Source organism: Phaseolus vulgaris, chromosome 3, assembly GCF_000499845.2.
Source record: "Phaseolus vulgaris cultivar G19833 chromosome 3, P. vulgaris v2.0, whole genome shotgun sequence".
Taxonomy (NCBI): Eukaryota; Viridiplantae; Streptophyta; class Magnoliopsida; order Fabales; family Fabaceae; genus Phaseolus; species Phaseolus vulgaris.
This window is the reverse complement of record NC_023757.2, coordinates 19,369,061-19,385,153: the sequence shown is the minus strand read 5'-3', so window position 1 is coordinate 19,385,153 and position 16,093 is coordinate 19,369,061. Positions and strand designations below refer to the sequence as shown.

The 16,093-nt window shown below is 45.2% G+C and overlaps 2 protein-coding genes across 2 annotated transcripts; both read left to right on the top strand.

Annotated features, from left to right (window-relative positions):
- Window positions 1-671: 671 nt before the first annotated feature.
- On the top strand, window positions 672-2,676 carry LOC137839292 (uncharacterized). Its single transcript, XM_068648413.1, has 5 exons — window positions 672-1,062; window positions 1,153-1,529; window positions 1,642-1,800; window positions 1,958-2,211; window positions 2,394-2,676. Exons 1-5 carry the CDS (start codon window positions 672-674, stop codon window positions 2,674-2,676), a joined length of 1,464 nt encoding a protein of 487 aa, XP_068504514.1.
- An 11,393-nt stretch (window positions 2,677-14,069) lies between these two features.
- Window positions 14,070-15,206, top strand: LOC137839291 (uncharacterized). Its single transcript, XM_068648411.1, has one exon. It carries the CDS (start codon window positions 14,070-14,072, stop codon window positions 15,204-15,206), a length of 1,137 nt encoding a protein of 378 aa, XP_068504512.1.
- The last annotated feature ends 887 nt before the right edge of the window (window positions 15,207-16,093 follow it).

The window sequence follows — 16,093 nt, the reverse complement described above, 5'->3', positions numbered from 1 at the left end:
TTTATCTTGTGAAAATCAATTTGCCCTTTGCCTGCAAATCATCTAACTCAATCTTAAAATAAAAAATCATTCAACTGAGATAAACGCCTTAAAGTAGATAAGCAGTTTCAAAAATAAATATGTTCATTGTTAAATAAATCGATTTATTTTCTATGTACTGTGATAAAAATTGAATCTGTGCGAAAGCTTTAAAAGCTCAATTCACCCCCCATCTTGAACTTTGACACTATTGAACCTAACAATTGGTATCAAGAGCTAGGACTTGTATTTTAATCAAGCTGGTTTGCAATAATGTCTGAGTTTAAAGTGCTTTTTGCTGAGGGATCGTCTATCAATAGACCCCCTATGTTCAATGGGATGAATTATGCTTTTTGGAAAATTAGAATGAAAATTTTCATGGAATATATTGACTTGTGTATTTAGGAGGTTGTGGTCCATGGACCTTATGTGCCAATGCAGGTTGTCAAGGATGAAGAAGTGGCAAAGCCAAGATCTGAATGGAGTGAGAGTGAAAAGAAGAAGGCTGAATATGATCTTGTAGCTAAGAACATCATAACTTCGTCATTAACAATGGATGAGTTCTTCAGAATATCTCAATTCAGATCAGCTAAGGAGATGTGGGAGGTCTTGGAAGTTACTCATGAAGGCACTGAGGATGTGAACTTTTTAAAATGAAACCCGAAGAGAGCATTGCTGATGTGCAGAAAAGGTTCACCCACATTGTGAATCATCTTACTGGATTGGGAAAGGTATTTGACAAAGAGGAACTTAACATAAAAGTGTTGAAGTGCCTCGACAGAAGCTGGCAACTCAAAGTGACTGCCATATCAGAAAGTCGTGATTTGTCAAAGCTGTCCACTGCTGCACTATTTGGGAAATTAATGGAGCATGAGCTGGAGCTCAAGAGACTCAAAGAGCAAGAAACAGTGGAAAGGAAACCCAAGGGACTTGCACTAAAAGCAAGTGCACAGAGTGACATCAATGAGGAGAAAGAAGATGTTGAACATGATGAAACAATCAGCCTACTCACAAAGAGGTTCAGCAGATTCCGAAAGAAGAAAAGCAGAGATAGGAACCAATAGAAAAGAAGGTATCCTAAACCGAATGAATCAAATTCCTCTAACTACACTCTCTTTGGTTGTGGTAAAACAGGGCATATCAAGATAGACTGTCCAAACAATCAATCAAAGGACAAATCAGCCAGCAAGAAAGTTGAAAGGAGCAAGGGGAGTAGAGCTTACATTTCTTGGGAAGAGGATGAAGTATCTTCAACCAGTGGCTCTTCAACTGAGAGTGAGGAAACCAATATGTGCTTCATGGTGAAAGATGAAGGATCAATCTCTGATTCGGTAAGTGAATTTTCTATGGAATCTGATAACTATGATCAATTGCTTGCTGCTTTCAAAGAAACAAATGATGAGGCAAATAGATTGGCTGTAATATGCAGTAAGTTGCAAAAGGTAAATAATGTCCTTGCACCTAAAGTAAAAACACTTGAGGAAGAACTGCATAAGGCTAAAACAGATCTTGTAAGTCTTGAACTAGCATGCTTGCATGCCTCTATTAAAACCTGTGAAAACTGTAAAAAAATTGGAAAAACAAGTGGAGTATTTGCTAAAAACCCTATCTAATTTCACTAAGGGAAGAGAGAATCTTGAGTCTCTGCTTGGTTCACAGAATGCTGTTTTTAACAAGAATGGTATTGGTTATAACCCTGGAAATGTAACCAATGTTAAAAGGCTTCCAAGTTTTTTTGTTCCAGCAAAATCAGGTTTTTCATTTTTCAACAGTGGCAAAAAGGCATCTCATGCTACCTGCTTTTATTGTATGAAATCTAGTCATACCTCTAGGTCATGTATTGCTAGAAAATATATTGTTCCTAAAAACTTAGCAAAATGGCTACCAAATGAAAGGTTTTAATCTTTGTTGGACCCTATACTGAAACTCTGTTTTGCAGAAAGGAAGCAAGAGAACTCAATGGTATTTGGACAGTGGATGTTCAAAACATATGACTGGTGATCTGACAAAATTTACCAATTTGAAGCTCAAGGCAGAGGGACATGTAACCTATGGGGACAATAACTGTGGAAGAATTCTGGGCAGGGGAATTGTTGGAATTGAAATTCAACCACTATTGAGAATGTGCTTTATGTGGAAGGACAAAAGCATAGCCTTCTTAGTATCAGCCAACTATGTGACAAAGGATACAAGGTGAACTTCAAGTCAAATGGCTGCTTAATCTCAAATGGCTACTTAATCTCAAATGACTCCTCTAGTAAGGTGTTGTTTACTGGTTAGAGAGTGAATAACACATATCTCTTGGATGTTCTGGAAACTGATTCTTCAAATGAGTGTCTACTGTCTAGAAGTGATGAGTCTTAGCTGTGGCACAGGAGGTTAGCTCACATTCACACTAATCACTTAAATATATTGAAATCCAAAGATCTTATTTCTAGTTTGCCTAACATTAAATTTCAGGATAACAGGCTCTATGATGCTTCTGTGAAAGGTAAACAAATCAGATCTTCCTTCAATTCAAAAGACATTGTTTCTACTAAACAGACATTGGATGTGTGGCATATGGACTTGTTTGGACCTTCTAGAGTTGCTAGCTTGGCTGGAAATCTGTATGCTTTGGTTATTGTGGATGACTATTCTAGATACACATTGATATGATTCCAATAGCAAGATATAGATGATTCTTTGACATTTTATGGAATCAACTTGAGTTGGAGAATGAATAGGCACTTTTAATAGAAATGGATCAATGTTCTATGTTTCAAGAACTCACCAAAACTTGCACCAAACACCAAACTCACATGGAAGACCCATTTCTTGCCAACTGAACCGATTAAATTGAACAAGAAAGTAAATAAACCGATTGAAACTATAAAGAAAGAAATTGAACCGAACAAAACATGAAAATGAGCTACTGAACTGAATTAAAACAGTAAGAAATTGAAAAGAACCGAACAAAAATGAAAGAAAAGGAAGATGAACCGAATAAAAGAAACTACACTTGTTTTAGAGTTCATATGGACATGGAAATGGAAGAACTAAATGGAGAAGAGAGGAAACTTATGTGGATGAAGAACTTGATTGATGAACACACCACTTGAAGTGTGATTGCTCCGAGATAAGTGTGAATTGCCACCACTTGAGGGAACCAAGGCTCTCAAGATGAGACTAGGAAGAGGAGAAATCAAATCTCACTCACTCAATCACCAAATTGGGAGAGTTTCTTTACTACAAATTCCAAATCTGCATTATGAAGGACCTAAGCCCTCCTTTTATAGGAGCAAGGGCTAGTCATTTAGCTTATTCCCTAAGCTACCCAAAATGCTCCTAAGCTTACGCCCCCTTACTAAGCTCACTCCCCAAGCTTCTAGAATTTTCTAAACTAAAGCCTAGAGATGTTTTTACAAAAGAGGTGTCTAATTTTTCCCTCTAAGCATCTTTCTAAACACTATTCTATATTATTTACAATTTAAAAGAAACTATAAAGAGAGATATTTAATTGAGGTCCATTCTTGAAAGCTTGTAGACTTCTTTGGCTTTAGGCTTGATCCTCTCTTTATTTTATGTCTTCTTTTAATTTTGAGAAGACTAGAAGGAAGAACTTCAAATGTGAGGGTGAATGCCCTCTTCCTTCATTAATAAAAGCATCCTTTATTGGATTCTCATCACACATGGAATCTCTTTCTTGCATATAAAAATGATGCTTATAAAGCTTTTAAGAAATTAGCTAAGGTCTTACAAAATGAAAATGGTTGCTGTATAAAGTCCATTCGTAGTGATCATGGGGGTGAGTTTCAAAATTCTAAGTTTGAAAGGTTTTGTGAAAAACATGGGATATCACATAACTTTTCAGCCCCTAGGACTCTCCAACAGAATGGTGTAGTTGAAAGGAAAAATTGGTCATTAGAGGAACTTGCTAGGACTATGTTAAACGAATCTAAGCTTCCTAAGTATTTTTGGGCAGATGCAGTTTATAATGCAGCTTATGTGTTAAACAGAACCTTAATTATACCCATTCTTAAGAAAACACCATATGAATTGTATAAGGGCAGGAAACCTAGTGTGAGTCACCTTAGAGTGTTTGGGTGTAAATGCTTTTTATTGAATGATGGCAAAGAGAATTTGGGTAAATTTGATGAAAAATCTGATGAAGGTATCCATATTGGCTATGCCTTGAATGGTCATGCATAGTAGAAGAATCAATGCAAGTTGTATTTGATGAAACTGATCATAGCATACCTAAAACTTTAGCAGATGACCTGTGATCCGATCGGTCATCGGTAGTCGATGACGTCAGCAGCAGAGAACCACGTGGACCGCTCGCGAGGTGACACGCGGACCAGGTGACAGATAGATCGAGGTGAACGTGATCGGTCGTCACTAACCAAGTGACCACCGACAGGTCAGGCGGCAGAGAAGTCAGGGAACAGATCACCAGAACGGTGATCGGTGGTCAGTAACCAAGTGGCCACCAACAGACCAGTTTCCCCGATGAACGCCTGGGGGCAGAACGCGAGAAGCAATAGAGCACCGATCAGTCATCGGGTGCATGGTCATCGGGGTCTCGTGTTACACGCAGTTAAACTAGGACTGAGGTTCCCAGCGAGAGCGTTACGCATGGACCTCGCATGAGCACATCTCAGGGAATCATGCACGAGAGTGGCCTGAGGGAGCTAGTAAACCACTCAGTGATTGGTGATTCCCTCAACCCATTACGTGCGTGACACCGTGAAGGGTAAGCCGTTTACGCAAAGAGCAACGTTTGGTGAGTGTGCCTAGACCAGCCACACCTGGCGTTCTCCTAAGAGTAATGGGTTGAGAGAATTAATGACTATTACCAACCACCCCCTAAAAGGAATAGGCAAAGGGAGCAAGAGGGGCCAAGGGAAACTAGAGTAGACCTACCTCACTTCCATGGTAAGGAGAATGTAGAAACCTACCTAGATTGGGAGATGAAAGTAGAAGAACTCTTTGCTTGCCATAGGGTGAGTGAAGAACGTAAGGTACCCCTAGCCACCCTTAGCTTCCAAGGGAACGCCATGTATTGGTGGACCTCTCTCGAAAGAGAAAGGCGTCTTCATAGGGAACCTCCCATTACCTATTGGAATGACCTTAGGGGAGCCCTAAGACGCCGCCACATACCTTCCTACTACCATAGGGAGTTGATGGACAAGCTCCAAAGACTCCAACAAAAGAACATGAGTGTGGAAGAGTATAGGCAAAAAATGGAGCTTTACATGATGAGAGCATCCATTAGAGAAGAGGAGGATACCACAATAGCTAGGTTCCTTAGTGGCCTATCACTTGAGATAAGAGATAGGGTAGAGCTCTTATCTTACCAAGACTTGAATGACTTGGTTCAACTTTGCATTAAAGTTGAGCAACAAATCTTACACAAAACGTCAAGTCAAAAGGTGAGCCCTTACTCTAACTTTTATCCCAAGAAGGAGTTTAGAAGGGAGGGTAGTACATCAAAAGAAAAACCAAAAGAACCTACCAAACCTTTCACCAAAGAAACCTCCACCCCACCCATCCGAGCTAGAGATGTTAAGTGTTTCAAGTGCTATGGTAGAGGACATGTGCAAGCACAATGTCCAAACCAAAGGACTTTGTTTCTTAAGGGTGTAGATGAATACACTAGTGGCGAGGATGAGCCTAGTGAGAGAGAGGAAGGGGGAGAAGATGAGAGGGTAGCTCCACTAGAGGGAGAATTGCTTATGATTAGGAGAACCCTCAACAATCACCCTAGCACATCCATTGAAACACAAAGAGAGAATATATTTCATACAAGATGCAATGTTTTAGAAAATATATTTTCCCTCATTGTGGATAGTTGATCTAGCTGTAATTGTTGTAGTGCTAGGATGGTGAAAAAGCTTAAGCTACAAGTAGTTCCTCACCCAAAACCTTACAAACTTCAATGGCTTAATGAAAATGGGGAACTACATGTAGACAAGCAAGTGGAAAACAAGTTTTCCATAGGGAACTACAAAGACAAAGTTTTTTTTGATGTAGTACCTATGGAAGCTTGTCATATCTTATTAGGGAGACCATGGCAATTTGATAAGAAAACCTTGCATGATGGTTTCACTAACGAGATTTCCTTCACCCACAAGTATAAAAAGTTTGTACTTAGTCCTTTACCACATTCTCAAGTGGTGAAAGACCAAATACAAATGAAGCATAAGAGGGATGAGGAAAACAAAAACAAAAGAGCGCTAGAAAAGAGAAAATCCTTAGGGATAGGAAGGCGTGGGAGAAGAGTGTTCCTTCCCACAAGGTTGATCAACAAGAAAAGCCTCTTGAAAACGTTTTTGAAAATTTGCTTATTGTTAAACAACCAAGCCTTATCTTTTGTAAAGGAGCACTTACATGCACTGCCACAAGTAGTGAACTTATGAATTTACCTCCTCAAATAGAACACCTTTTAAGTGAATTTGAAGATTTATTCTCTAATGAGGGTCCCATTGGGCTTCCTCCCCTTAGAGGTATAGAACATAAAATTGACTTCATTCCGGGGGCAAGCCTACCAAATAGGCCTGCTTATAGAACAAACCCCGAGGAAACAAAGGAGATAGAATCACAAGTTCAAGACTTGTTGGAGAAGGGTTGGGTTCAAAAGAGCCTAAGCCCTTGTGCTGTACCTGTCTTGTTGGTGCCCAAAAAGGATGGAAAATGGCGCATGTGTTGTGATTGTCGAGCAATCAACAACATCACCATCAAGTACAGGGATCCAATCCCAAGGCTTGATGATATGCTTGATGAATTACATGGGTCAACTCTATTCTCCAAAATTCACCTTAAAAGTGGATATCACCAAATTCGAATCAAGGAGGGTGATGAGTGGAAAACCGCTTTTAAGACCAAATTTGGATTATACGAGTGGTTGGTGATGCCCTTTGGGCTTACTAATGCCCCAAGTACATTCATGAGGCTTATGAATCACACCTTGAGAGATTGTATAGGTAAATATGTAGTAGTTTATTTTGATGATATCTTAGTGTATAGTAAAACCCTAGAAGACCATCTAAGTCACCTTAGGGAAGTTCTTCTAGTGCTTAGGAAAAATAGTCTTTTTGCAAATAGAGATAAGTGTACCTTTTGTGTAGATAGTGTAGTTTTCTTAGGCTTCATAGTAAACAAAAAAGGAGGTGCATGTAGATCCTGAGAAAATCAAAGCCATCCGCAAGTGGCCCACTCCACAAAATGTAAGTGATGTAAGAAGTTTTCATGGGTTAGCTAGCTTCTATAGACGGTTTGTGCCTAATTTTTCTAGTCTAGCTTCTCCTTTGAATGAACTTGTTAAAAAAGATGTTGCATTTTGTTGGAATGAAAAGCATGAGCAAGCCTTCCAAAGGCTAAAAGCTCAACTCACCAATGCACCAATTCTATCTCTCCCAAATTTTTCCAAAACTTTTGAGATAGAGTGTGATGCATCGGGGGTAGGCATAGGTGCAGTATTGTTGCAAGGTGGACACCCCATTGCTTATTTTAGTGAAAAACTCCATGCTGCCACCCTCAACTATCCCACCTATGACAAAGAGCTTTATGCTCTTGTGCGAGCCCTAAAGACTTGGGAACACTACCTTGTGTCCAAAGAATTTGTCATCCATAGTGATCACGAGTCTTTAAAATATTTGAAGGGCCAACACAAGCTCAACAAGAGACATGCTAAATGGAAGGAATTTCTTGAACAATTTCCTTATGTAATCAAATACAAGAAAGGAAGCACCAATATAGTGGTCGATGCTCTCTTAAGATGGCATACACTCTTTTCAAAATTGGTTGCCCAAATTCTTGGATTTGATCACATAAGAGAGCTTTACCAAGAAGATCAAGAACTCTCATCCATTTATGCCCAATGTCTACATAGAGTGCAAGGAGGTTATTATGTATCCGAGGGATATCTTTTTAAAGAGGGAAAACTTTGCATTCCCCAAGGAACACATACGAAACTCCTTGTCAAAGAATCCCATGAGGGGGGACTCATGGGCCATTTTGGAGTTGATAAGACTCTAGACCTTTTAAAAGCAAAATTTTGTTGGCCACACATGAGGAAAGATGTCCAAAGACATTGTTCTAGATGCATATCATGTTTAAAAGCAAAGTCTAGAACAATGCCTCATGGACTCTACACCCCTTTGCCGATTGCAAATGCTCATTGGGAAGACATTAGCATGGATTTCATTTTAGGACTTCCTAGGACTGCAAGAGGCCATGACTCTATCTTTGTGGTAGTGGACCGTTTTAGCAAAATGTCCCATTTTATCCCTTGCCACAAGGTAGATGATGCTCAAAATATTTCTAGACTCTTCTTTAGAGAAGTGGTGAGACTTCATGGTCTCCCTAAAAGTATAGTATCCGATAGAGATCCCAAGTTTATAAGCCACTTTTGGAAAACTCTTTGGGGAAAACTTGGAACACGACTACAATTTTCAACTTCTTGTCATGCTCAAACGGATGGCCAAACGGAAGTAGTCAATAGATCTCTTGGGACTATGCTTCGGGCTATCATGAAGGGCAACCATAAATCTTGGGATGAGTATCTTCCCCATATTGAATTTGCTTATGTTCCGTCCGGTTGACCTGGGACGTCCTCGTGCGTGACCTCAACCGTCAGCTAGGGACTCCTTCTCACTGGTTACCTGTGAATTCCTGCAAAGAAGGACAAAAGGGCGCCCTAGCAGCCGTTTGCACTCCGACGCTCAAGTCAGCCAGCAAGAAACACCAAAAACTGTGCACCTCCGTATCGGAGCACCGCGTATGGCACTCTGAAGGTGGTAAAAAGGAAACTGTGTCTAGAGTATATTTTCTCGTTCTGGCAAAGATCTTTCCCCAGTCCCTTGTCCGTAACCTCGAGGCTCGAGCAAGTAACTAGAGAGTTTCTGGAAAATTTGCCAAAAGTTCGAACCCTGTTTCCAACATTCAAAGCGCTATTTAAACTACCCTAACATTTAAAGCGCCTTAAAGTGCTTTTAATCATAAAACGTAGCGCATTTAATTAGAAAACGTAGCGCATTTAAGATGTTGAAACGCTTGGGAGCCTTTATAGTACCTTAAACGCTTGAAACGGAAACTGTATTAAATGACATTAATTACCTGGTACCTGGCTAAATGGTGTTTCTATTCTGACCTGGCTACTGTACACGTGGAGGGCCTCACAGCGCCATGACCCGATCTGGGGACGTTTCTTCGTGTGAGTCCTCCTGCTTGGGAGTGCTACTGCGCAAGGGGTGACTTTTTGGGTGCCAACTCATGCCCCCAATTATCTAGTCACTCACTTTGAGAGCGTATCTGCCTTCCTCTCGTACCCTGCGCCTGGCTACCCTGGGCGTGACCCTCCTCTTGAGTCATATCTGTCCCAAAGGTGTCTCTGGGGCGACAGGGGTACTTCACGAGTCAGGCTGCTCTACACTGGTGCTACCACTATGGCCTTGAAGCCACCTTTCTCTTCTCTTTATCACTACCCCGGATTTATCGGGACCTGAGGCCTTCCCACGGCGTCGCTCCCTCCATGGTCTTTCCTACACATGGGTATCGGGGAACCACACTGTGATTGCCTTGCCTTAGTGATATTTGATCTTGGCGACGCCCTGGTTGGGCGACGCCTTCACCTAAGCGACGCCTTGCCTTGGCGACACTTCCTCTTGGTGACGCTGGCACTTGGCGTCTCTTCACCTAGGCGACGCCTTATGTTGTCTTTGAGTCCAGATGTTGACTTTGACCTTGACTTTGTCAACGCTCGGATACGGGACGGTACACAAGCCTCCCCAGTCTTAAGACGAAGACTTGTCTTCAGCGCAAAGACTAAGGCCTCGCCCACGCCGTCCACGTGTCACCCTGATGACGTGTCATTCCCTGCTAACTCAACAATTCTCGAATTATTGACATGACGCTCTCTGAACCACAGGTCCCTCTTAATGGCTGATTGGACATCCTCTAAGGCGGGGAAAGTAACACCTTTTGGTGCTACGCTTAATCGTGCGCCCCTTGCGCTCCCCTTGGGCGCTTAATCCTTTTACACGCGGCACGATCTCACGACTCCTAATTAGCGCCTCTTGGGTTGCAAATGTAACGTTCAAGTTACCCCAAACCTCGCGCTCACACCACTGTTTCATCCATTCTCTCTGCATCTCCGCACTGTTCATCGCCTTCAAGCCTTTTCTCTGCAACTTCTGCTCTTTCCTTCGTGCTATCCTTCCTCCCTCACTTTGACATCAAAGGTATGATTTTTGCATCTCCACGACTCTTCTTCTTCGTTGCATTGCATCACTGTGTATTGAACTGCCTGGGACTGTTTACGTTTATGCATTACTGTGTTCTTCCGCTTCTCCTTTCTTCTCCGTTCCCTTCTCATTCTTTCTAGGTTTTCTCGCGTGGGTGGCATTTCCTGGGGTTTTACCCCCTTTTCTGTCTTGGCATCACTTGTTAAAACCCTTTTCCTTTCTTCTTTCTCCAGCTATTTATTCACATCATGACGCGCCCGAACTCAAAGTCTGGTTCTCCCCCCAAGACCCCCAAGTCCAACTATAAAGCCTTCTATTTATGGGCCCCCGACGAGCTCTTGAACGAATATACCACCCTGACAACCATTCAGGACCTGGAGAATCATCGTGGGGATCCTCACTTGTACAATTTTAATGCTTTCTGCCGCACCCATGACGCGCACATCTCTGTTCGTCCCGGCAGACCTTGGGAACCTGTCTGCGTGGATGACAGACCCAGAAAGGGGGATCCTTTCTTCTTCATGTACCAGATGGTATTTAAACGCGTCAGGGTGCGCCTTCCATTCACGCCCTTCAAGAGGGAACTTCTCACCGAGATTAACATAGCCCCCGCCCAGCTCCACCCCAACAGCTGGGCATTTGTAAGGAGTTTTCAAATTCTATGTGGGTACCTGGGCATCCTTCCCTCTGTGGATGTCTTCTTGCATTTCTTCGAGGTGAAGAAACAGGGGAAAAGCCTTTGGGTAAGCTTCTCTGGGATTGCGGGTAGGATCCTTCTCTCCCTCTTCCAGAACTCCTACAAAAACTGGAAAGCAAAATTCTTTAGGGTGTGCTGTGCCAAGCACGACCCCACAGCCTTAGACGGCTTTCCCCTGTACTGGACGGAGCACCCCAAGCTGCTCAGGGCCAAGGCCCTGGATGAGCTATCCCCTGCTGATAGGGAGGTATGCAAGGCCTTGGCTGGCCTGGGGATTGTCTTCGATACGTTGAAGCTTATCGCGAGCGAATACAACGCCCACTCCCTGACCACCTACTTTGGTAGGGAGACTCCTCTCTTACTATCTTTTGTTATCTGTACTTTATTACTTAATGTTTGTTCCCCTGGCCTCTTCCACCTGTTTTCCATTGTGCCATGTGACTTATGTCTCATTCATCTGCGCATTTTGTGGGTTTGTATAACTGCATTGGCTTTGACTTCTGTTGTTTGGTTTATCTGAATGTAGGATCGGTGATGGATGCCTCCAAAAGGATGATGCTGGCGAAAGCGATGAAGGCCGCTCGTGCTGCCAAAGCTGGCGCCTCCTCCGCCCCTGCCTCCGCCACCACCGACCACTACCGAACCCCTCATCGACCCTGCCTCCGCCACCACCGACCACTACCGAACCCCTCATCGACCCTGCCTCCGCCACCACCGACCACTACCGAAGCCCCACTAGGCTCATCTTCACCATCTCCACATCGCCCCGAGGCGCTTCAGACTCCCGGCTCTCCTCCGCCCATCGCCCGTCCCTCTGGCCGTGGCTTCATCACCGGCTCCAACCCCCCTTGACAAAGGAAAACGGGTCTTGGAGATTATATCGATGATGAGGACTCTGATGGCGTGGCACCCTTCAAGAGGAGGAAAGCTGCGAGGGTTCCCCTCCTACCAGCGGCATCGCCCCAGGGAGAGGATTCCTTCAGGGACAACCCTCCAAGTGCTACTTCTCTTCACCCCACAATGGTCCAAGTGGAAACAGGCGAAGGTGCCGAATCTGCTCCACCCCCGCCACCGGCAGAGGTCTCTGCTTCTCCCGCCTCCGTTGCCACCGCCCCCGATCTTATTGCCATCCCTCCTCCAATTATGCATCTGATGAGGGGCTTCAGCGGTGGATGAATGCCAGAAGGCTCCGAGAGGAAGGAGGGAATGCCCTTCTACTTGGGAGCCTTCTTGGCGGTGGCCCTTGAATGGCGCGCCCAGGCCAGAAACGCTGTTCTGCAGACTCAAACCCTCCAGGCCTTGTGTACCGACCAGGTCATCGGGTATGATGACGTGGACAAAAGAAAGGTAGGTAGTCAAGAAGTCAACGTAGTCACCGTATGTAAAAGCAGCGGTCTGCAGTATAAATAATCGGTTATCGCCGAGATGTGTCACCACCGAGACGGTTCATCGCCCATCGCCCAAGAGAAGCATTGCGCAGAAGAGACATCGCCTAAACGGACATCGCTGTGGGTCCACACGAGGGAATAACCCTAAGTTGGGCAGCGACGCTGTGGGTCCCAGTGTACAGAATAAATGTTCAAGTCAAAGGGCACGTGGTAATGCCCACGTGCTCATTGAAGGTACCCAGGGAAAGCTGCATGCATGACACGTGTCCATTTAGGGGATTCGAACGATATGATGGCGCGATAAATACAACGCTCAAGTTAGAGCCCAAGGGGCCATGAGATTATACATTGCACTCCAAGATAAGGGAAGTCCATGGGTCAAATACGCTAAGATCCTAAAGATAGCGGCGCAAGGACCTTCTCCAAGGAACCTTAGATAATAGCAGGCAACGCAGAGGTAAAACCCTAGTTTACACTTATATATAGGGCGCAAACAAGCCCTAGAGAGGTACGTGTTTTTCAATCCACAGTTACACGAGTTTTACCTAGTTCCCAGATAGACATACAGAGAAAAGACCCTAATTGTCCTTGACAGCGCATCCGCTGAGAGTACAAGACAATTAGGGCAATACAATTAAATCATACAGTTTCAGTCATTGAGATAATTATACAGTTTCTAGTATTTTGGTGTTTCTCGCCAGCTGACTTGATCGTCGGAGTGCAAACGGCTGCGAGGGCGCCCCTTTGTTCTTCTTTTTTCAGGTACTGACAGAAGAAGCAAAACGAAGGTGCCCTAGCTCGTTAAGACAAGCCACGCATAAAGACGACCCAGGTTAACCGGCCGGAACATCTGGCGCCCACCGTGTGGCCGATATAAACATCGGTTCCACCACACAAGATTTCAGTTCAAGATTTTCAACACTCAGATAAGTCGAGAGGATCCCCGGAGAGCCATGGCCACCCGACCAGCACGCTAGGAGTGAAGAGATGACCCTACAGCAGCTCATGGGGATGGTGCACGGGCTACAAGACGCAGTGGCCGCCTCGAAAGTAGAACAGGAACGCATGCAGGCGGACCTCACAGCTTCTCAAGTAAGAAGCGAAGAACTCCACCGCACCAATGAGGAGTTACGTCATAGATGGCGGGGCAGAGACGAACCGGAGGCTACATCCCCACCCAGGGAATTCACAACACCGTTTTCACAAGCAATCTTGGAGACAGCAATTCCCAACACGTTCACGGGACCCAAAGCAACGTTCACAGGAACGGAGGACCCCGAAGCGCACCTCACGGCGTTCCACACACAGATGTTACTGGTAGGTGGATCGGACGCTGCTAAATGCAAGCTTTTCATGAGCACCCTGACAGGGATGGCCATGGACTGGTTCATCAGCCTCCTAGAGGGCCACGTCACGTCCTTCGCCCAACTTTCAAAACTATTTAGAGAACAGTACCTAGCCAACGGAACTCCCGCCCCAGTCTCGTACGACCTCTTTGACATCAAGCAGTTCCAAGGTGAAACCCTAAAGGAATACATAAGCCGCTTCGGGGCGCAGGTGGTGAAAGTAGGTACCAAGGAGGAACCCATGATTGTGTACGCGTTCAAGAAGGGAGTGCGCCCCGGATCTTTCAGCAAGACGCTTAACCGCAGTCGCCCCAAAACTTTCACTGAAATAAGGTGACAGGCGGTGGAACATATTGCCTCAGAAGGTGAAACGTATGAAAAATGTACAACCACTATGCCGGCGCGCCCCAAGACACAGATACGCACGCAACCTATTCGGGTTCACCAAGCCATCACAGAGAGGAAACACTTTGACAGGAAACGCACTTACGAGCCACGAAGGACTCAACCTAAGAGTCGAGTAGAGGAAGGGAGAGAAGTACGCAAACCGCCAAGACACAATTTCGTGATGGAACTCAAAGATCTGATTGCGATACCCAGCATAGCCGACAAGTTGAGGCCGCCGATCAAAGCTGACAAGGTACTAGGGCCTCGCAAGGAGTCGTGGTGCGAATTCCACGAAGCATTCGGCCACCATATCAACAACTGTCTAGCACTTGGCTATCAGTTGGATGAGCTCGTGAAGAGTGGTTTCCTGAAGGATTACTTGATGGAGAAACAGGCGGGACGACCACCAGGCTCGCAAGCAGGAGGCAGTGAGGGGCAACAGCACGAGGCGCCCGTCCTCGGTGAAATCCACACCATAGCTGGTGGGTTCTCGGGTGGCGGATGTACGGCGTCACAGCGTAAGAAATATGCAAGGTCCGTAATGTCAGTAGAAGTTTTTGAGGACCATTCGCCCGATGTTGACATCACGTTCACTAAGGGAGACCTCAGGGATGTGGTGTCGCATGACAACGATCCCATTGTGATCTCGCTCGTCACGGCAGGAAGAACAGTTCATCGGGTCTTGGTCGATCAAGGGAGCTCGGCAGACGTGATGTTCTGGCCAACCTTCGAAAGGCTACAACTATCCACAGATCAGTTGAGGCCATATGGGGGCTGCTTATACGGTTTTGCAGGCGATCAAGTTGAAGTCAGGGGATACATTGAGTTGAGAACGACGTTCACAGATGGGACCGCCTCGCGCACGGAGAAAGTCAAATACCTTGTCGTGAACGCCCCTTCAGCGTATAATATCCTACTGGGAAGGCCAACACTCAATAGGATAGGGGCTGTACCCTCCACGAGGCACATGAAGGTCAAATTACCTTCAATGGAAGGGGTAATCGTCACCATCCGATCTGACCAAGAGGAGGCAAAGAGATGTTATGAAAACAGCCTCCCGGTGCGAAGGATATGCAGGAAGGCCGATGGACCATGGATGCGGCGACCGAAGGAACCACCGAAGGCGACGCGGGTATGGACATGACGTTGGAGGTAGCCATAGACGGCGACGTAACCATGGGAGATGTCGAGTCGGAGCCTGAGAATAACGCTGGAGTAGAAGAAGAGGAAAGCAGCCCGGAGGCCTCTAGGGAGTCAAGCATTGTGAGAGCATTGCTCGCTAGCGAGAAGAGGCCTCGCCCAGTTGGAGATTGGCTCGAGAGGGAGATCGGTGGTAAAATTTTCAAGTTGGGGAAAAATTTAGACGACGGGACACAGGAGCAAATCGCCAAGGTGATAGGCAAGCATCTAGACGCGTTCGCATGGTCTGCCTCGGATATGCCAGGAATCGACCCCGATTTTTTATGTCATTGCCTAGCAATGGACCCCCAGGTCAGACCAGTCCGACAAAGAAGAAGAAAAATCAATGAAGAAAGGAGACAGGCGATCAGGGATGAAACGCAAAAACTCCTCGAGGCAAGCCACATCAAGGAGATACAGTACCCGGAATGGCTGGCCAATGTCGTGTTGGTAAAGAAGAGCAATGGGAAATGGCGAATGTGTGTCGACTTCACAGATCTAAATAAAGCCTGTCCAAAGGATTCCTATCCTTTGCCAAGTATTGACGCCCTAGTGGACAGCGCAGCAGGATGGAAATTGTTGAGTTTCTTGGACGCGTTCTCGGGGTACAACCAAATTAAGATGCACCCCATGGACGAGGAAAAAACTGCCTTCATGACGGAGAAGTCGTGCTATTGCTACAAAGTGATGCCTTTTGGGTTGAAGAACGCGGGAGCCACGTATCAAAGATTGATGGATAAAGTGCTTGCACCTATGCTCGGGAGAAACGTGCAAGCTTACGTCGACGATATGGTCGTAACATCCCTGGAGAAGAACCAGCATATAGCCGACTTGGAGGAGCTGTTCGTTACG